General features: G+C 43.3%; 1 protein-coding gene across 18 annotated transcripts in view; it reads right to left on the reverse strand.

Annotated features, from left to right (window-relative positions):
- The window catches only part of LRMDA (leucine rich melanocyte differentiation associated), a 1,316,989-nt gene that overhangs the window by 1,289,892 nt on the left and 5,318 nt on the right, over positions 1-21,779 (reverse strand). For 15 of the 18 annotated variants that reach the window (XM_081564329.1, XM_081564373.1, XM_081564336.1 and 12 more), the window contains exon 2: positions 21,026-21,126. In XM_081564329.1, coding sequence (XP_081420455.1) covers positions 21,026-21,126 — 101 coding nt within the window. Of the gene's footprint in view, positions 1-21,025; positions 21,127-21,409; positions 21,500-21,779 lie in introns of those variants that run through there. The other 3 variants (XM_081564508.1, XM_081564453.1, XM_081564516.1) reach the window with 2 other exon arrangements.

The following is a 21,779-nucleotide window of genomic DNA, read 5'->3' on the forward strand; positions in this document are numbered from 1 at the left end:
CTGAGGTTCTGAGGTTCCTCAGAAGAACAGCTGTTTCATCCTCCCAATTACTCATTAGTTTGTTATTAGTTTACGTGCAAAGAAAAGAAGTGGCTTTGTGCTCTGAGTCATGATTGTAGCTCAAATGAAAAGAAAAGGGAGGCAAGTGTCTGGTCCTCCAGCCCTATGTAATTTGCTCTTCCTTGATCCTCCAATGATAATTTGAGGACTTCCCCAGATCCCGATAGGATTGTCTGACTTTGCCTGGAGTCTATTCCATCTGAAAATAAACAATGCAGTCAGCATCCACGGCAGTGGGCCAGGAGGAACCTGGGAGGCAAATATGTTTACCAGAGACTACCACCACCAAAGGACCAGGATGCAGCCCCAGCAGCAGATCCTCCTGTCATTTCTTTCCCTACATATACCCCATCGATCTGATTATTCAAATGAGTTATCAGCTAAGGAGCCCCATCACTCCACAGAGAAAACTCACTCTCATACACACATCCCCTCGCATAGTTTGATACATGCCTGATATGTAAACATACAACTTACATGTATGTTTATATATCACACACAAAAAGTGTACACTCAGGCCTGCTGCATGCCCCCAAAACACTACAAGGTGCACACAAAAACACACAAGTTCTGCCAACACACACATAAGGTTCAATCCATGCCCTTCCTCAACCACACAACAGTGAGCCTATGTGCACAGTGAGTGCGCACAAGCATGCCCACACATACACAGTGCTGACCCCTTCAGAGAAGGCAGGGTACCTTGGCCTCAGAGTCCTGTCCCCCAGTCACATAGAGCTTGAGAAAAACCAATGAGTCTGGGCCTCCTCTGAAGGGTCTGGAAACATTTCTACAGAAAAAGAACTTCTTCATGTAGAAATTATTCAGACCAGTCCAGTTCATCCCAGCACTGAAGCCTTTCCTCGCCTCTGAACTCCACGCTGTCTACAGAAGACCACCAGATGGTCTGTGAGAAGATGAACTGAACTCTTTGACATTCAAGCTGAGTCTACAAAACAGCAGGTCAGTGTCACCTAGGAATCTGTTAGAAATGCAGAGGCTCAGGCCCAAGGCCAGACCAACTGAATCAGACATTGTGTTGTAACAAGACTCTCAAGGATTTGTGTACACATTCAAGTTTGGGAAGCATGCCTTAAGAGTCCAGCCTTTCTACAACCAGGACATGCTAGGCTGAGATCATCTTGTCTTTACCAGCCCTAAACGCCCAGGGGGTCCCTAGCTCCTGATGACAGAAGAGCAAGCAGGAGCATCCCTCCACTGTCAGACCTTGCACCTCCTCTCTCACCCTCTCTTACCAGCAATAACTTGAGTTAACAACATAGCCTCAGGTGTCCAGACTCGCTTGCATCTCTAAACCCACCAGGAGCTCTGTGAAACTAACAGTTTTCGCCCCACTAATTGTCTCATCACTCTACAACTGCTGCTTTTTATTTCATTATGCTTCTCATCAGTCTCAGATAGGAATATAACCGAAAAAGAAATTGGAGGGGAACAATTTCAATATTTCAAAACACATGCAAATCAATGCCCAGAATCCTACCTGGAGTGTTTTTATTGAGACAATTCTGTTCCTGTCTGAGAGATGACCTGATAATAAATAAATTCATATCTTGCAAAGGTAGACTTTCTCCCCACCTGATAAAGCTAATTATACCAGCACAACATAACATCCTCCTAAATGCCTGATAACCTCATCCTGTTACTCAGGAAATATTATTTTTAAATAGGTATGATAGATACAAACTGAAACACTCGGATTTCAATTCCAGTCCCAATTCCCAGATCCCCTCTCTGAGTAATTTAAGGACTTCCTCCAGATAGTTTTTCATATTCTTTTAACTGACATTTTATCTTTATACAGTATCTCACAGAATGAGCACGCACTAAGACAATGACAGCCAAGAAGGCCTGTCATTTCTCATTCCGACAAAGACAGATGTCTTACACTGGCTTATGCCAATAATAGATCCAACAAAAAACAAAAGAGACTACACCTGCCGCTGATGTAAAGGCACCAATTCACATTTGTGACACTCATTTGTCAATTAACAGATTTCTCCCATTGTTGACACACGAGACTTAAAAGATGTGGGCTCGAATGTGATGAATTAAAAAAGACAGATGAGTAAGCTATGAGCTGCAAAGTAATGCTATAATGTGCTTTAGATATGAATATCAACTGACACCCCTGACAGGCCATACAAGGTTTTATTTCATTTTGCACTGTATCTAGGCTTCATACTTTGTCTTCTTTGTTCGCTTTTCATCAAGCTCCTAACATCTCATTCTGACAGCCAGAGACATTTAAGGCACTTTCGTTTCAAATGCAAGTTAGCGTACTTGATTTGTCATTAAAATGCAAAACGATTGCCATTGCAGGTAAGTGTAAGTATGCTTAAAAGGTTGAATCTGCAAAGGAAAAGCTGAAAATGCTTTGGGTTCCTGTCTCTACCTCCTTCACAAGCCTGGCCACCTCTGGGGGCCACCTGACACCCTGTTGAGAAAGACCTGCCCCATGGGGGCCTCCAAAGCTTCCCTGCAGGGGCAGGATCAACATGTGGACTCAGGTGAGCTGGACTTCCCAGACACTAGGCAGATCCCAGATTTACTCACACCTGAACCAGTGTAAGCACACAAAAAGCATTCGGCCTGTGAAGACAAAGCATGGACAGGCTTAGGTCAAGATTCTCTTCTTTCCCATTGAGCCCCCCTCCCAATCTGATGTCTCCTTCACCTCCTACATGGAGAGAGAAACACACCCCAGACACTCCTGTGGAGATGGATAAGGGTCAGATAGGAGCTTCTGGGAAGAACTTATTTTTAATGACCTTTAGTGCAGCTCAGTAATTTTACTCTTTTAGAAATTATATTAAGCAAATAGTGAAGACAATGAAACAGAAGATTTATAGGCAAAGCAGTTCATCACAGCATTTCTTATTAACATGAAACAGTGGAAAACAATACATAAATATATGTCAACCAAAAAGAAAATGGCACGGTAACAGTGCACCTGTGAAAAAATATTATGTAATCACTGGAAAACCACATTATTCAAGAAAACCGAATCACAGGGTATAACGTTGAGAAAAAAGGATACAAGTCTACACAGTTGACCCTGGCACAATGCAGGTTTGAACTGCACAGAGTCCACTAATACTTGGGTATTTTTTCAATAGCAAGAACTACAGCACTACACAACATGCCATGGGCAGAATCCCAGGATGCAGAGGAACTCTGGATACGGTGAGCCAACTACAAGTTACACATGGATTAACCCTCACATCGTTCAAATGTCAATTGTATGTACAGCCTGAAACCCAATTTTGTAATAAAAATTTTTTTTTTTTTTTTTGTAAAATCTTACATGCTCAAATGTTAATAGTGGAATACTGGTTTATTGTTCAGCTGTAAGTGTGTGGCTTTTTAAACTTTTCTTCTGTATATTTTCCCTGTATTTTTATAAAATGATTACTTTATAACCAGAAATAAAACTTGAAGAGCTAATTTTACATTTCTTTGGCAGAATTTACTGTTCCCTAACACCAACCCACCATTTACACTTTCTGAACCTCAATTTCCTATCAAAAGAAAGTGTTAGACCAGTGGTTCTCAAACTGTGTTCCACAGAACCCTAGAATACCACAAGGGGCTTCTGAGTTACTTCGAATGACTAATCTGAATTCAACTTTTAAATTACTTTAACAGTTTTTACTAATTTAAAAGCAGTATGTTCTCTCAAGTACGTTTGATACCAAATTTCAGCACACTGCAGAACAGCATATTATCTTGTGCTGACAAATTAACTCATTTTGTACAGATCTCCAAGTTTCTTCCTACAATTGTCTAGTTAAAAAATTTCCTGTTATTTGCAAGGTGAAATTTAAGGGGAAAGAAAATTGTTACCATTTGCAACTACTTACTGAGTGAATTAGTATTTCGATCGTGCACACTATGAACCAAATGCAGGAATAATCTGAACACTGTGGCAAGTACAAGATTGCATTTTGTCTCTCACCTCAATATCAAAGCCAGGGTTCATCTGAACAGCTTCACTGCTTTTCGCTGGCTCACTTTAAAAAATACTAAAACCATTTTACTTCTTAACAGTCTATATAAATTTTTGTGGAACAAGGATCCTGCCACTAGAAAAATCATTCTTAAAAACCATTGGATTAAACCAACCTACCTCTATCCCCTTCATGGTATGTGAGTCTATGAAGCACAGCACAAGGTATCACGGGATAAGAGGAGGACTGTTATGAAGGCGGTCCAGGTCAATCCCGCTTCCACTCTTACTATATGACACTGGGGGAGGCACTTGATCAATCTAAGCCTTGGTTTACTTGTAAAAGTTTTTTATTTTTTTTTAATCATAAAATTGGGAAGGTTCAGTAAGATAGAACGGTAAGCACTAAATAACTTAGTTGATGTTACATCATTAGTACTTGTGTACGTGGGAGGAAGGAATGGGTGAATAGTGGACAGCTCAACATGACACAGTTTGCAGACAAAACTGACAAAATGCTTTTGTACAGCCAACAGAAATGTCTTTGCTAAATCCAGAGCAGTTGCTCTCTAGATTGCCTGGCCCATGTTACTTTCTTCATTTCCTCACCTTCTCTATCATCTGACTATTTATACTTCAGAAGCATAGTCTTCTTTTAATAGTAGATCAGTCTCAGATCTCTACTTTTTATCTCCCTCAGCACTATCTAAACGTGCACCATCTAATTTTACAATTACTTCCAGGACAAGGCTTCTAAGAAGCCCTTTTTGTAAAAAAAAAAAGAAAACTAACACAGAAACTGTTAATTACAATAGAACTGATCAATGCAGATCAGAAATAACAGAAAAGGCAAACTTTTAGTAAAAGAAGAAAATCAGATAGGATAAACTTAGGGATATGGAAAATAGTCACATGCTCCTGGCAAGGAAATACACCATAGGACTATGATCTCCCTTTTGATTTGTACAAGATTCACAAATAACAAATGCCACATGAACCTAAGCAAAATACTCTTCAAGACGATTCAGCTGAAAAAAACCAAAAGTATCAAAAATGAAATTAATGATTCCAGGGATAATTGCTCTCTTGGTCCACAACCCATAGGAGCAAAACTCTTCTTACATTTAGCATTTCATTTGATCTTCACAACTCTGATAGGTGAGTACCATTATCCCCTGTCTGGACAGTCACAACACAGATTAAATGATTTGCTCAGTAGGTCACAGATCATCTGTGATGGAGTGAAGACTAATAGTCAGGTATCCTGTCTCATGATTTCACTGCTTTTCCACCAAATCAGCTCTAAAGTCCCCTGACACTGTGGTCTCCAACAAAGATTCTGAGCTTCAAACTAGCAAAATTTCAGCTTCTCATCCAAAATTTTAAAATTACAATGACAATAATGCATCATGCAGTACATTATATAATGTTAACTTATTGTGGTAATCATTTTGCAATATACACATTTATCAAGTCATTATGTTGTAGATCATCATCTAATGTGATGTGATATCAATTATATGTCAACAAAACTGGGGAAAAAATGCACCATAGTTGTGTAGTATTTAGTGATTGACAAAGCATTTGCATCCATATAAGCTATCTCCTGTGCAACTCAGAGATTTCCTGAGAAAAAAAGTGAACAGTATGCTTTGCCTGTAACTGAGAAGAAAACAAGAGACTCATGCTTCCTGAAAGGTTGTCCAGATGAACAGCAGCAGCAATAGGACTCATACCTGAGATGGATCCAAAAACTAAGGAGGCTCAACCCCTAGAGCCCCCTTATTAGAGCACAATGAAGTTTGCTCTATTTTTGTTGCTGTTGATCTTCCTAAAGGAACAGGACAAGTTAACCCAACCTAATTTTCTAGACTTCTAAAATATTAGCATTTGATGTAAAGATTCACTGCCTAAAGTTTTATCTACCCTGAAATATGATAAGGTCAAATATAAGTTTGGGAAGAAAAACCAGCAACAATCTTGAAGCAAGAACACAGGGAGAGCTGTCCTCTGTTCATGAGCCTGGAAGACAATTTTCCACTTCTCTACCATTTAGTTACCAACCTACACCAGCTCACCAGGCAAAGATCTCAAAGACAACAATCGATTGGAATTGTGGGAAACACAATGGAATCCAATACAATGTGGGAGCCAAGGAGGTAGGCTTCATGGTTGTGCAAAACTGCATTTAGACCTTGGCTCTTCCCCGACCAGCTGTGTACTGTGGGGAAAGTCCCTTAAATTCAGCACACTCACATTTCCTGACTTTAAACTGTGAAGAATACCTAGCTTGCCATGAGGACTTAAGAAGTAACCAGATGAACTTACTTGCAAAGTAGAAAGAGAGACAGACATAGAGAATAAATGTAGGACACCAAAAAAGGGAAGGGGAAGTGGTATGAACTGGGAGATTGGGGTTGACATGTATATACTACTATATATAAAAGAGGTAACTAATCAGAACCTATTATATAGCACAGGGAACTCTGCTCAATGCTCTTTGGTAACCTGAATGGGAAGGAAATCCAAAAATGAGGGGGTATATGCATATGTATAACTGATTCACTCTGCTGTACAGCAGAAACTAACACAACATTGTAAAGCAACTATACCCCAATAAGAGTTTTAAAAAGGAAAAAAAAAAAAAAAAAAAGGTAATCAGACAAAGCTATAGATGAATGGTAGTTACTGCTATCTTTTTAGACTAGTATCATGTTTTTAAACATCCACTGTAACAAGTGAGGAATTCCCAGATCAGATGGCATCTTCCAATAGAGGGGCACCTACCATGTGCAGAACCCTGCCCTGGGCACCCCTGAATGAGAAGCTGTTAAGTCATTCTGGAAAACCTCACACTCCACAGAGAGGGGGCAGAGTTACTACACAAGCCCCAAGGTATTCAAAGAAATAATACCTTGCAAGTTCTCCCAGGGGAGAATGCACCCCAAGTGCCAGCCCTTCATAAACAATGACACATGGAAAAACAATAATAAATATAACGATTTCTGAAAGATGAGGTTTCAAGCTTTGGTTCCAACCCTTCTGGACAAGTTGTAGGGCCTCGCCGGGTGTGAAGCAGTAGCCATCATCTAGAAGAACTGCATTAAGCATTACTCTCCTAACAGGGTAATTGCCACGTATGCATGTCAGGGCTGACACTCAGGGCCCACTCAGCCAGGGAATGAGCTGCCCTCTACCAGCTCTCTAACTCACCGTCAACAAACTTCCCAACAGTGGATGCAATAACTCTGCTTCCCAACAGGAAAGAACCACAAAGTTCTCAAAGTTGCTGGTAGGTCTGGCTGTGGCCCTGCATTGTTCTAATAACTTCACCTGAATTAGTCTTCTCTCCACGCTGAACACGAGAGCATTTGCCAGGGGAAGTACCACATCTTTAAGTTTCAGGTGCTGGGGAACCGGGTTCGCCCTGAATATTTACGGATCTATAATGAACAGAAGGGACTTCCTAAGAACAATGACCCAAGTCCTCAGCCCTTGCAGACATCTCCAGACAGCTCTGGGGAACCCTTGCTATCCTGAGTAGTCCCCACCTCCACTCAGCTACATGGCCATCTAAGTCAGGGCCGTCAGAGCCATTCAAAGACCTTGGAAGTCACTCGGCCCTCAAGTGCATCCATGGAGGAATCCAGTCATACATGGCAGTTAGAAAGGCCACTGCAACCCTACTGGCACTCTCCAGAACATGTACCCCAGGCCTGACTTCCACCCACCAGCTAAAGAGGAAGAAGATAAAAACCATCCACTATATGGTTAAATTTACCCCTACAGTCATTCTTCCAAGGTGTCACATAGTGGACTGGAAAAAATGCAGTGCCCCTCAGAGGCAGGACATTGGACAGAATGACCTTCAGGAGTCACTGGTGGCCTCCATTTTTCTATACTCCAGGTCAGCCTGATTTTCCCTACCTGAGCCCAGCCTGCAAGAACAGAATTCAGGGTGCTGGTTTACTACACGCAATTACAACCGGAAGGGAGGTCATCTTTCTGTGATATGATTTCAGCTCAGGCATTTGGGGAGAATTCACAAGAACCACCAGGACAGACTCACAATTCAGCTGTCAGCACAGATGAAGACAGCCTGCCTTCCCAGGCCCACCCTCCGAGTCTTCATCACTCCCTGTTCTTGGGAGGTTTCGAATCCAGAGGAAGTGAGCTACCACAGTGATGCACTTAGAAAGGACAAGAAATTCATTCTGAAAAATAAGTCCCTGAAATAAAATTTGCACTTCACCAGGCAATTCCAACGCACCCCCAAGACTGACAGCCAAGGAGGGAAGTGCCCCCTCCTTCAGCTTCTCAAGGCGGACTAACAGGAAAAGCTCTTGACTTCATCCCCTCTTGCTCCTGCCCCATCAACCCCCACAACAATGCTTTTCAGCAGATCCAATCATCAGAGCTGCTGCAGAACAAATATAAAAACTAATTAGAATTTCTGAGGAACAAGGCACCTCAAAACTCATATATTTAAACAACTAGATGGGAGTCTGCCTCCGTGAAACTGAAGAGTGTCTTGGAAATAATGGAGCTTTTGCAAACAGCATTCTGTTTGAAAAGAATTCATCTAAATTATGTCCCGTGCTGTTATTTCTTTAGCAGCACAAGGGCAAAAAAAATTAGCTCCAATTAGGGCAACTTTAATTGTAAAATAATAAAAATGAAAAGAGTCTTCCTTTACCACCATCCTATGTTCTCGCTCCACTCACATCTGCTCTACATCTGAGTTTGAAAAAGGAGAAAAGACGGAATATAAAAACTACCAGCTGAGTAGAGACTACAGACAGCAACAATACTACAAATGCCACATTTTGTCAGTGGTCAACAGCAAAAGGGTTTTTCTTCACCCATTTTCTCTCACCTCACTGCTTCTCACAGGTGCTCACAGCTCTCTATGGAGGTATACAGTATCTGGAAATTATCTATTTTTGGTAAGCAAAGCCACACAGAGAAATCATCAATTTCTCTTGAACACATACCAAACTACATCACGCTCAAATTCCAAGTATCGTCCTCTCCCCCAACTGTGAAAGTCTTTTCTGCTCCAAAGGTCCATGCATTTACTAAAATAATTTGAGACTTCATCAGGAAGGCCATTATGCTGGCAAACATTAAATAATTCAAATGATTCCTTGTATATAAATATTTCACATCAGATATTGATTTTCGAATGAAGTGCACATGAAGAATGATCACACTAAGCAGTGTCCGAGTACATTCTGGTGTTCCAAAATACAGGCAGCATCTTACTGCAACAGAAAGACTGAATTCCACACAAGGTCACACATGATTACATGTACCATCTACATACAAATAAAACTGCTGCCTCTGACTCCCATTCCTATCAGATTCAGAACGTATTCAGTGGAATCTTAAAGAAGAGCAAAGTAAAAGGCTTTGAAACATATTTTTAATTTGTTAAACTGCTTCATTTTCAGGAGATTAACAGGGCTTTGATAAGGTCACAACTGATGCTGAATACTTGAACCGCCATGTCCTGAAAACACTCAATTTTAACCTTGGGTGCGACCAAGGTGAGATTTTAAGCACTACCAACCTTTAAAAATCTCTGGCTGCTAGTCCCCATCCTGTATCAAAAAGTAGAGGGAAAAAATCTTGTTTCTAAAAGTTGCGAGGAAAATTAAAAAAAAAAAACAAAAAACAAACAGTGCTGAGATGTGACCCCAAGCCTTAAAACACGCACAGGTTTTCCCTGATAGGTACAAACAGCAGTCTTGTTAAAAAAGGTGAACAAAGAACAGAGACACATGATCAACATCATTAACCAGGGCTCCGGGCAGCACAGAATAAACCAGCTCGAAACACACACGCACTGAAACCCCACAACTTTCCAGGCAACCTCAGGAGTACAACAGCCCAGGATCCCAGCCAACCTTGAAATGTGGAAAGGAGAAAGTGGGTCCTTGCTGGAGCCCCTCCCCTGCTCTCTCCAGAAACACTGGCCGATCCTTTCCTGTCCCTTCCCTGAGTACGCAAAGAAAAAAGCATAACAAGAGCAACTGGGTTTGAACCAACTAAAATATGTCCACCTCCTCCTACCCCAAGCCAGCAGCACAAAACTGAGCAAATTAACACGCACATACAATCCCCAAATGTATCATCTAGGAAAGTACCATGTCAGTGATTGAGACAAGATTCCGTGCATGCACACACACATACATGTACACACACACACAAACTTTCTTTTACCAGGACAATAGCCAAGAAGAAAACACAACCCCTCAAGACTTAGCAAAAGCTAAATCCTGTCTCCCCTTAGCTGCAGCATTCAGCTGGATGTAGCTAAATTCACAAAATATTCCCTTGGCATTTAAATTCTCTTTTTCTTTCCTTTTATTCTCCTTGTAAGCAGAGTTGTGGGGTGGGTGATACATAATATGTCAAAAGACAAAGCAACTTCAAAACAAAATCAGTTATTTGTAAACAATGCTTGTGGGGATTTCTGCCCCTCCTCTCCCCCCAACCCAAGAAAAACAGCCCTGCCAGTTGTAATAGAAAGCCAAGTACAGATAAATCAATTAGCTTGCTAATTTCTCCCCTCTCATTTATTTAGCTCTGCACTGTATTTGTCGTAATTGACTACAATTATGTTAATTACTAACTCCAGTATAATTACTATATTTATTGTCATTGAGCATGCGATGTACCCACAGCAAAGCTGGCATTTGTCGGGCATCAAGAAACCAAACTGTCGAGAGGTGATTCTTGGCAAACTGGCGGATGTGGCTTTGGCAAATGAAAGGGCAAAAGAGATTTCATGCAATGTTAGTTTGAAAGCACCGGTTCATTAAGGATATTAATTTTCTGATAACTACACATTTAAGCATGACACACTCGTGCAGTATCTACAGGATTTCACAATTATTACTGCGTGACAGTTTCAAATGCTAAGTGAATCAATTAAACAGCAGCATTCACAATTTGAGAAGAGATAACTGCTTCATAACTACCTAAGACTACAATTTTCACATGACAAAAAAGAGCCATTGAGGCGCCTTCAAAACCTGACAGGTCAAGAAAGAAGTTTGAAACAAAAGCACCTTACAACCATCATCTCTCCTCTTTACTTGTCAGATCAACTTTGCTAGTGTCTCCCCAGAAACGGCATCACATGCCAGCTGCCACAAGGTGATTTTTCATGTCTTGTCAAAGAAATCTTTTATTCTATTTGCTCTGCATTAACATGTTACATTTATTGATCAAGGGCCTGTTCCTCAGCCACAGCAGGGCACTGAGCTCTCCATGCCTACGGGGCTTTGATGTCCCGGTGACATTCGAGCCCGAATAATGCACATACTAAATGGATTTAATGCAGAAATGTGTTTGGGTCTGACAGTTACATTAATAACAGCCCCTCACACTGATAAATATGCAATTGCTACTATTAAGAGTTACCCAATTATGGGGGAAATATTGCTCTACCTTATAAATAAATCCATCACGGGAAAAAAAAAGTTTTAACAATGGTGCATTTTCTTAAAACACTTCTCCAGCTTCAGAATACAGGCCGTGTGCGGGGGTTCACACCCCTTCTCCCCACCCTCCTCTCCAATTGTTTTTAGTAAGTCTTGCTTTATCTCAAAAATGGTTCAGGGATTTTTTTTTTTTTTTTAAAAAAAAAAGCTCTTTTGTCGGTGTTCCCTGCTCTACCCGTCTCTTATTTCTTCAGAATCAGAGAAAAAGCAGACACCCAAGAGACTGAAAAATTGGGTTCTGTATAAACTCAGAGAGTAGCTTAAGGGAGGTGGTGCAAAGGTGGGGGGCACATAGCTGATCCCCATAATGATGGGTCTAGAGGAGGAGGTGTCTTTTTCTTTAAACTCTAAAAGGAAACCTGAGCATGTGTGTATGTCTCTCCCTCGGTTAAAATCCTGAGCGACCTTGTACTGCAGCACTGATGAGGGTGAGAGTGCAAAGGCAAAGAGAAAGCAGCTGGGACAGAAGAGAGCTTTTATGGGGAAAGTCTCAGCCAGGGAGCATTTGCAGTTATCACATCCCCGCAACTAAACACAGACACCCAGCAAAAAAGCGTAATCGCTCCCCTTTCATCATAAAGGGGCAGGAACAGCTGAAATCACCAACACGGCAGTCCCTGAGGAGACAGGAGGAACAAGGCTTTTCACGGGGTGGGTGTGTGCATGCAAGTGAGTGCAAGTCTAAGTGCGCATGCACGTGCACGCGTGTGCACACACACACACACACCTTCTTTTCCCTCCAGAACCAAAAGTCATGCACACAATCATCTGTCTCAAGGTTCTTCATCCCGAGGTTGCGACAGCAGAGCCATGGCAAATGCTAAGCCACTTTTTCCCCTGACAATGGCCATGGCCGTGTAAGGCACACCCAGGGTGGGAGGGAGGTGGTGGCAATAAAAGGGATAAGGTCTTTGGGAACCTTCAACTCCCAGCTGACCCAGGCCTCACAAGGTCTTTCTTTGTACATCAGGAAGGCTTGGGAGAAACTGGAGAGAGAAGGAAATGTCACAGACAGAGCTTTAAGGCTTCTTTGGTCTCGAACCTGAGGTGTAGGAGCCACTCTGATCCTGCTACTGTGAATTCTACAGGCCATTTGTGATTTTAAAAAACAAACCCCCCTTTGGCGGGGTGGGGGGAATGACCACCCATCTTCAAAGAAAACACTGATTTAAACCCCATGGATGGAGAAGCTTGGTAGGCTACAGTCCATGACTCAGACACGACTGAGCGACTTCACTTAAATCATGAGAAGCAATCTAGAATAACTGTAGAGCCGAAGTCAAACCACAGAAACCATTTAATCCCAGCTCTCCCATTTAACCATCAGTGTGGTCTGAGGGAGATTTCTTCCTTTATCTGGGCCTCAGTGGCTGCACATGTAAAATGTTGGTGGAAAGACTGAATGAGCTGACATTCAGTATGTGTTCTGCCCAGCCTTACCTAGCATGTAGCAAGGACTCCATGACACCAGTTCTGTGTTAATAAGAAAATAAACATGATGACTGGAATCACTTATTTGATCCCTTGTCCCTGGACTCCTTTGCACAACCTAGCAAGGCACCTCTGGGTACTTATCTACAGGGCTGCTTTCTCTCATGAAGCGAGCTGTTCCTAAGCTCTCTCGGACAGGACTTAAAGGTCCTTCTCAACCCAGTGCAGCTAGCATGGCAGAGGGAAGGTTCTTTTGTCCAAAGCTGTCTTACACCCTGCAAGACACTGAGCACTCCAGGCCTCACCCACTAAATTCTCACCCCATCGATGCAACAGAACCTCATGGTTTAGAAGATGCAAGACCAGTGAGTAGAGAGTCTGAAAGGGTTAAGCTCACCTGTCTCTCCCCACACCTATTCCCTCAAATCACCACTGCCCCCAGCAGCCGCCCTGACAACACAGAGCAGCATCCCAATGACCTGAGAGCAGGGCAGGGGGAGAGCGAAGAGCAGTGGGTGGGGCCCAAGTTCCAACCAGCTTAGGGAGAGAAACTTTTCAAAGAAAGGAAGCCCAAGATTCTGGGTTTCTAGTCCAGTGGTTAAGATTCCACACTTTCAGAGCAGGGGGTACAGATTCAATCCCTGGTCTGGGAACTGAGATCCCACATGCCACAACGTGAGGCTAAAAAAAATAAGAAAAAAAATCAAAATAAACCCAAGATTCTGAAGGAGTTAAATGAGTGAGATGAGAAATAAAAGGCTTTCACTTACAATGTCTAGGAATTTCTTATCCTGGAGGTAACCCTGTGGAAACATGGCGACAAGGTTTATTTATGCAAGCCCTTTCTAAACCACCCTGCAAGTCATAGTTGCACGGAACAGCACCACGTCTAAGAAATCTGAACCTCAGGAAAGCCCCGTGTCCTCTCAGACAACTCTCACCAATCGCCCACCACTTCCCCAGCTTGGTCTTATACTCTATGGCTCAATACCCCCATTTTCTGGTCAATGGCTGGAAATCTGCAAAGTCAGGACATTTTGGGGGGAGAGAGGCAGGAAAGTACCACATAAACCTCTTCCACAGTGGCCTGCTACCCACTCCCTTCACCATCTTCCCTCCCTCCCTGTTTTACTTTAAGCTGTTTTTGGTAATAACACAGTCATAAAGGGCTTCCCTGATGGCTCAGAGAGTAAACAACCTGCCTGCAATGCAAGAGACACAGGAGATGCAAGTTCTATCCCTGGTTCTGGAAGATCCCCTGGAGGAAGATATGGCAACCCACGCCAGTATTCTTGCCTGAAAAAAACCCATGGACAGAGGAGCCTGGCAGGCTGCAGTCCTAAAGGTCACAAAGAGTTGGACACAACTGAGCAACTAAGCATGCATGCACAGTCACAAAGATCACTGAAAGTGCCATAAGTCAAGGAAATATGTCTTGCTACTGAGACATTAAATATTACCTGCCAGCTCATTTTCCACTTCACCTTTTGACTGTATGTTCAGCTGGCAGTTAGAGACACTAGACTGGCCAATGATATTTTTAGAACCAAAAAAATAAGGCGGAGTGGGGGGCTACTTTTCATAGCATTGCCCAGCTCAGCGAGAACACAGCTTCTAATATGTAGACCCTGCCTCCTTTACTCACTCAGGGCTTATCAAGTCCTTAGAACTATTGTGAAAATTCACTAACAGTTTCTCTTACTAAACCCTGTCTTTCCCATCATTATCTCTTCCTCTCAAGTCTCACCAACAAGAGCTCTATTGCCACCCCCACTCCAATATCAGTGAGCTCCCCAAGTAAGACCACTATATTTGGGTTTTGAAAACAAATATGAACAAGGCCCCTGATGGCAAAGAAATGGTTTGATGAAGACCTAATACCAACAGAACATGCCCTTCGAGCTGTTCTCCTAAGAGTCTAGGCAGGGAACTCTCCCTTACTCATTCCTACTGTAATTTGAACACAGGAATGCTTCTAGTTGGGAATGATGAAAAATGTGTGTAAGATGAAGTGAGTTTAGCCTATGCAATGTCAGAGAGTTGGCAAACCAAGGTATTTGTACCAGTTAGAAGAGGCTAGGCTATGCTGTATTAATTATTCTCATGTCTTACAATACAAATTTCTCATTTACAATCAATGTCCAACATAGATCAGCAATGGATTCTGGTCATATAGGGTCAGAACACAAGACTGACAGTCATAGCAAGCAGAAGAGAAAGTTGCAAATTATTTACTGGCTCTTAAAGTTTCTGCCCATTGGTCATACCAAAGGGTGTAAAGGTGCGCAAACATACCACATGCAGAAAGAGGAAATCTTGAATGTTTGTGAGGAATCCCAATGACTATCAGATAGTGAAATGGCCCGTATGGACAGTCAAGGGTGGATTTTTAGCCATGTTTAAGAACTAACCCTGGCTATGCTTACTTAAGACCTATTATTTGACTAATTTGTTAAGCACTTTACACACAGTTGGCTTCCCTGGTGACTCAGACAGTAAATAATCTGCCTGCAATCCAGGAGAGCCAGGTTCAATCCCTGGGTCGGGAAGATCCCCTGGAGAAGGGAATGGCTACCCACTCCAGTATTCTTGCCTGGAGAATTCCATGGACAGAGGAGCCAGGCGGCTACAGTCCATAGGTCGCAAAGACTCGGACATGACTGAGTGACTAAACTACCACTTTATACGGTTACACATTCAACATTTTTGTAACTAGCCCAAGGGCAGTTAAACAACTAGTGAAAGACGGTCATAAGATTTCAAGACAGGATGGTCTGACCACAAAACCTTGGTTCTTTTCATTACACTGCCTATTTTTCCAACTGGGAAGCAAGCTAACAGGCCCAGTTCTGCCCAGCTATTAGTAAACAGACATAGATGTGGTGGTATGTTCATCCTTGAAGATCTGACAGTGCACCCAGTGTCCACCTCTCTGCCTGGTGGGAAGAACAGAGCCACAATTTTACTGGAGCTGCCCAACTCCCCAGTCATCACTGTCATCCTTGACAAAGTCAGAGAAGCAGCAAGCTCTCACCTAAGACATTCTCTCCTAAGCAATTCTCCTATCCAATACATTTACCAGAGTGATGCTAAGTAAGATGCAACTGCCAATAATTTTTAAAATGTAAGCTTCCTGCTTCCATAGATCAATTAAGCCCTCTCAATTTCATTGTCATATTGACACAGGTGTGTTTATCATTGTGTGCCATGGGAACTCTGCTCTGCCCACTGTGTTCACAAGCTCAGTGGGAAACCTACTCAGGGCCCATGGGGGAGAGAAATGGGCCACCAGGAAGAATACTGCCCTTTCCCAGTCCGGGGAGAAGCAAAATGAAAGCTGCAACAAACTATTACCAAGTTCTCTTTTCCTTGATCAAGGAACCAGCACTAGTGACGGCAGAGGATTCTCTGTATTGATCAGAGAAGTAAAATAAGAAAACCTCCAAAGGAAAAAATAAATTAAAAAAAAAGAGTTAAAGGAAGAGTTTGGGACAATGGATATTCAAATATTCCTGGCAGCATAAACTGGTATCATACAGATGGCAACTTGCCATCTGTATCATGGCCTTCTGACTATTCTGTCCCTAGGAATTTGCCCCAAACAACTAATCAGAGATATTCATCAGTGAGTATCACAAGGCAATTTATAAGAGAGATTTATATGAGAAAAATCTGGAAACAATCTAAATGTCCAACAATAAGAAATAAGAATTGGAAGGACTGATGCTGAAATTGAAGCTCCAATACTTTGGCCACCTCATGTGAAGAACTGACTCATTGGAAAAGACCCTGATGTTGGGAAAGATTGAAGGCGGGAGGGGAAAGGGACGACAGAGGATGACATGGTTGGATGGCATCACCAACTCAATGGACATGAGTTTGAGCAATCTCCGGGAGTTGGTGATGGACAGGGAAGCCTGGTGAGCTGCAGTCCATGGGGTCACAAAGAGTCGGACACAACTGAGCAACTGAACTGAAGTGAAATAAGAAACCATTAAAACCTGTAATGCAGTATTTATTGAGATGGGAATATGCTTCCAACACAGTGTAAGCAACAGCATGATTTAAAAGATATTTGGCATCATGAAACACCCAGGACAATAAAATGTTAACAATGGAGATTCCTGGGTGGTAAGATTATCAGTGAAAATTTGAGAGAAAGAGGGTTTCTGTCATACCCTTCTGGTTTTCCCAAGATTTCTATACTGATCACAGTTTTATTATTTAGCAGATTGTCTTCAAAAAATAAAATCTAAAGTACACTCTCATGTAGATATAAACACTGGATGGATACGTGATCATTAACGCATCCAAGTGCAAGGGACACAACTTCACTCCTCTTGGCTGTTACCTAATAAGCTTCCTAAACTCTCTGTGGCCATTACAGGGGAGATGGAAGGACCCTACCTACCCCTGGGAATCGTGTCCAGAGAGCTGGTCCCAGTTCATTGTCTTTGTGGCTCACCTGGGTCTCATCCAGTCATAACAGGAAGAATGAGATCCGAGTTGAGAGAGTAGGTATGTCTGAGTCTTTTAAGGAAGCCAGGAATTTTATTTGGACCTTTGTCTTGCTTCTCTTTCCAACCTGTCAGGAAACACACTGGGTCTAGGGACTTTCATCCTCCCAGGACAGAGTCACAGAAGCAAGACAGCCTCAATTTCCAAGATTTTCTGCATAGAGAAGTAACCAGTCTCCTACTGTACAACACAATCGAGGGAGGGATGGATTCATAGCTAATGCAGGAGAGAAGACCCTGAGGTGTAACGGGAAGAAAAAAATAATGTTTCAGAGCTTATAAATCCATAACCACCCTTCCCTCCAGCATGAATGGGTAGCCATAGAGCGGATCAGCAGAAACATCACTTTCATGAACGAAATTAACAATGATGATGGTGAATGGCTTTGAATTAACAGCAAGATAACAGAGAAAGATGACCTGATCGTGAGTGGTTAACTGAAGCCTAGTGCCTCCCTTTTAACTAACATCTTGGCAAGAAGTAATACAAATCTGACCCCATGAGAAATTCTCATGTTAGTATATGCATGGACTAACTCCGGATGATGACAAAGATCAACTACCAGTAGTTACCAGTGCAGGTGGGAACCAGGAGGCAAAGGACATATATGTAAGGGAGAGTTTCTTTTCACTGGTTACAGGTTTGTTCCTTCTAAAGATTGTGCCATGTGTACTATTAAATATTTTTAAATGAATAAACAGAACTCCTTGCCTAAAAACAAGCTGCAGTCTAAAGCACAGACTGCAGCTGATTCTGTGATTTATGGGAGTAGCAAAATTTGTATTACCAGCTATGGCTCCATTTAAAGCAATACCCTGACATGACTCTCTGGATGAGATAAGGAAGCCTGCAGAGATGTCCTGTAAGAAGGAGGGGGGTGATTCTTCCAAACATAACAAAGTGAGAAGAATTTTGTGTTTCTGAGGGTAGCCCTGGAAAAAAGATAAGGGACATGGAAAGCAGAGAAAGTGGCTGGGAAAGAGGGGCACCTGGTCACATGCAGGAGACCTGATCCTGATGAGAGGAACAGCCAGGGAGAAACTCTCCAGGGCACGGGAGTACACAGAAGACTCCAGGAACAACAGTATCCCAGCGTCTCCTGCTGCACGCAAAATTACCACCCTACCTCTCCTGGTACACTTTGAACTGGCATAATACACAGTAATGTTGTACTGAGCTTCAAGGGAGATGAAGAGGGTGTCGAGAGTGGGACCAGATAGGCTGCCAAGAGGGAGAACAGAAGACAGAGCAGAGAGTTAGAATCATGAGCTATGGTAAATCCAGGTGCAGAGCAAATACAGGGTGATATGCTCCCTGTCAAATTCCGTGGAAATGACAAGACAGGGCTGGGAAGAAACCTTTTACAAAAGGTGGGACAGAGATCTGCAGTATTTCCTCTGGATATGATGATCCCTTCAGCCTGGTAGGAATCACATTCCTACTTGTGTGGTAGGTAAGTTCATGATCTTTCTCTTCTCTCCTCCCTTTCTCTTCCCAAAGAGGAATTAGGTAAGCATCTAAACCATCTTTGAATTTTTATCCATCTGAAGGCAAAGGACCTGCATAAGCTTACATCTTCCTCTGACACCCAAGAGAAACAGTGCCACCTCCCTTTGCCCCCAAGTTAGGTAAATAAGACCATCAAAGATGAGTCAATCTCACCATAACCACATCAAGTCAGAGTTACTCTTCTGCATTCTGGTCTGTAACTCCTTCCAGCTCACCCAAGTCCTAATATAAACCCTTCCATGAGACCTCACCCCTCCTTGGCTCATCCCTGCCCCAACCCAGCTACAACTCACACACTGACCACAGCACAAGCAAGAACAAGTTCCTGACCAGATTTTTTGAGGGATCATTCCTCAAACTCAACACTTACAAAAACTCTTCTCCTCTCAACAAAAAGTTAACAAAAGTCTTAATTCCTCTTTTTTTTTCAACCAACCTCCTCACAAAATTTTCATGCCTCCAGGCCCCATCATTTCCTATGATAAGTCCTTACAGATTCAGCCTCTCAGAGCCAAGAACCCCTTCTCATCAGAGAGGCAGGGCCCCATAATGTGACAAAGACAGCTCTTGTTTCCTCAGACCTGACAGCCCAGTCCCATGACCTGTGACTGCTCATACCCTCTCCCAGGGCCCAGCCTCCTCAAACCCACATCCGGGCTCCCAGCAGCAAGGCAGCCACTGCCTGAGTCAAGAGCCCTAAACCCCCAGAGGCCAGTCACATGGGAAGAATCCTCTGCCCAAGCCTACTCTGGGGAGCTGTTTAAGGTGCACACATGTCTCAGGCACCATCAATTGAGACTGTATTCTGTCCCCTTCTTGGGCAGGGACCAAAAACCATCCTTCATTTGTTCAGAGTCAGTTTATTTGGCACCCTCTCACCACTCTGTATTAATTACTCTGTGACTTTTCCATTTCCACATCTTCTCAGAAGCACACAAACCCCTTGACAGTCAGGGAGCACACGGCGCCCACTTCCTTCCAACACAATTCCCTGGACTCCCCTTCTGTGGAGACGATGCATCTCAGCACAGCTGTGAGCTCCTAAGCACCAGGCCATGAAGCTCTCCTGGCTTCACTTGAAGTCCCTTCCACCCTCTGGTGCCTTAAAGCCCCAAGCTTTGTTCATCTTCACTGGAATCTGTAATGCCCGAGCGTCCTACCTTGGAGAGGAGACTCCTCACTGTGGAGGAAGTAAAGTACCAGAGCCCTGGAGTGGGACTCCAGCTCCTCATCTCTCCTTCCACCTGGAGACAGTCTGTTCCATCAGAGGATAGCACAGCTCTCAAGGAGACACTTAGGAAAAAGCTCTACGTGGAACCACCTCCTTAGGAAAAGCCACCACCCAGATCCCTGCCCATTTTTCCCACTGATACCTGCTTTCCAAAAACCTCCCAGCTCCCTCCTCCTGAGTCCCCAAACCAGTTACAATTCAGAACCTTTTAGGAAGAAATAACTGTTTTCTCCACTGGAATAATATAGACAATCACACTTACCTTCTCTGCCAAGTCTGGAACAGTTGTTTGAGCTTCCCTCCCTCCTACCCCATGACAACAGTGTTGGAATTACTTTGAAATACCATCTGGGAGAAATCATCATCACAAGTATTTAAAGTTTCAATTCATAAAAAGGCAAAGAAAAAAAAAGAAGAAGAATACACAAACTCTACCTGGGATTCAGCAAATCTTTGGGCAATGGGGTCATCCACAAAAGCATCCCTAAACGCCCCCAACACACCTGCTGGTTCTATCTCTCTTCCTCTCCAAGAGTTCTCTAATATGTAGCATGGGCATCAGGGAGGAAGGAAAAGATCAAAGTTACACTGATAGCCCTCTGGTAGGGACACACGTGAACCAGAGGACACTCACACTCACTGTTTTGTGGGCGCAAGAGGGGAGCCAGAGGACCTTGTGAAGCAGAGTCACATCTTTGGGGTCCCTTTGGAGACCTGGGCTGTTTGGCTTTTATCTGCAGGCCTTCACCATGGGACCTGGGTCTCCCAGGCCTGTTCTGTCTCATGAAGGTTACATACCTCAGAAGGTTAAAGCTCAGATCAAGCCTTTTTGCAAAGTGTCCACAGTCCCTGCCGAGGTGCTCTGGAATCTCTCTGCAGTCCTGGCCTACGTAGGACACCTGGAAATTAAAATGGAACAGAAACAATGTGGCCAACGGAAATCACCCAGCTGCTCACAACCCTGCGTCATTGATCCGATGATTGCTTCCGCAACTTGAAACACACGCTCCACACACAAGAAGGCCCCATTTGTGGCTGTTTCCCTGATCAAGTCAGCTTTGGGACTTGGCTTCAGGGACTCTGCTAACAGCTCCCCCTTGGTACACTTAGCATGATGGAGACTAATCCCGGCACAAGAGAAATTGGACTGAAATTGTCCAGATTCAGAGGTCCAAAAAACACCCCAACCTCAGAGCATGCTGATATAATCACAGCAATCAGACTCCCACTCAGGGGCCTTTCCAACAGCTGCCCCTCTGGCTCTCCTGCTCCCTCTCCTCGGCTGCCCCCTCCCTCAAATACCCTGTTATGCACATTACCTCATAAAAGACACAGCAGATGCACTTACCAGCATTCAACCTGCAGGGTGCTGGAACAAATAGGGTTGGACAAGAAAACCTCCCCAGACCGCCAATCCCATCCTATTACCACCATGTATAAAACGTCCTCTGAACTCTGAACAGAGCCGACTCGAAGGCGACAGGGCAATGACGGGTGGCCAGAGCTTCCAAGACTCTGTCCTCCAGGGAGCCCCTGGCAATCAACCCCATTC

The sequence above is a fragment of the Giraffa tippelskirchi genome, chromosome 2, assembly GCF_054371585.1.
Source record: "Giraffa tippelskirchi isolate mGirTip1 chromosome 2, T2T-mGirTip1v1.2.pri, whole genome shotgun sequence".
NCBI lineage: Eukaryota > Metazoa > Chordata > Mammalia > Artiodactyla > Giraffidae > Giraffa > Giraffa tippelskirchi.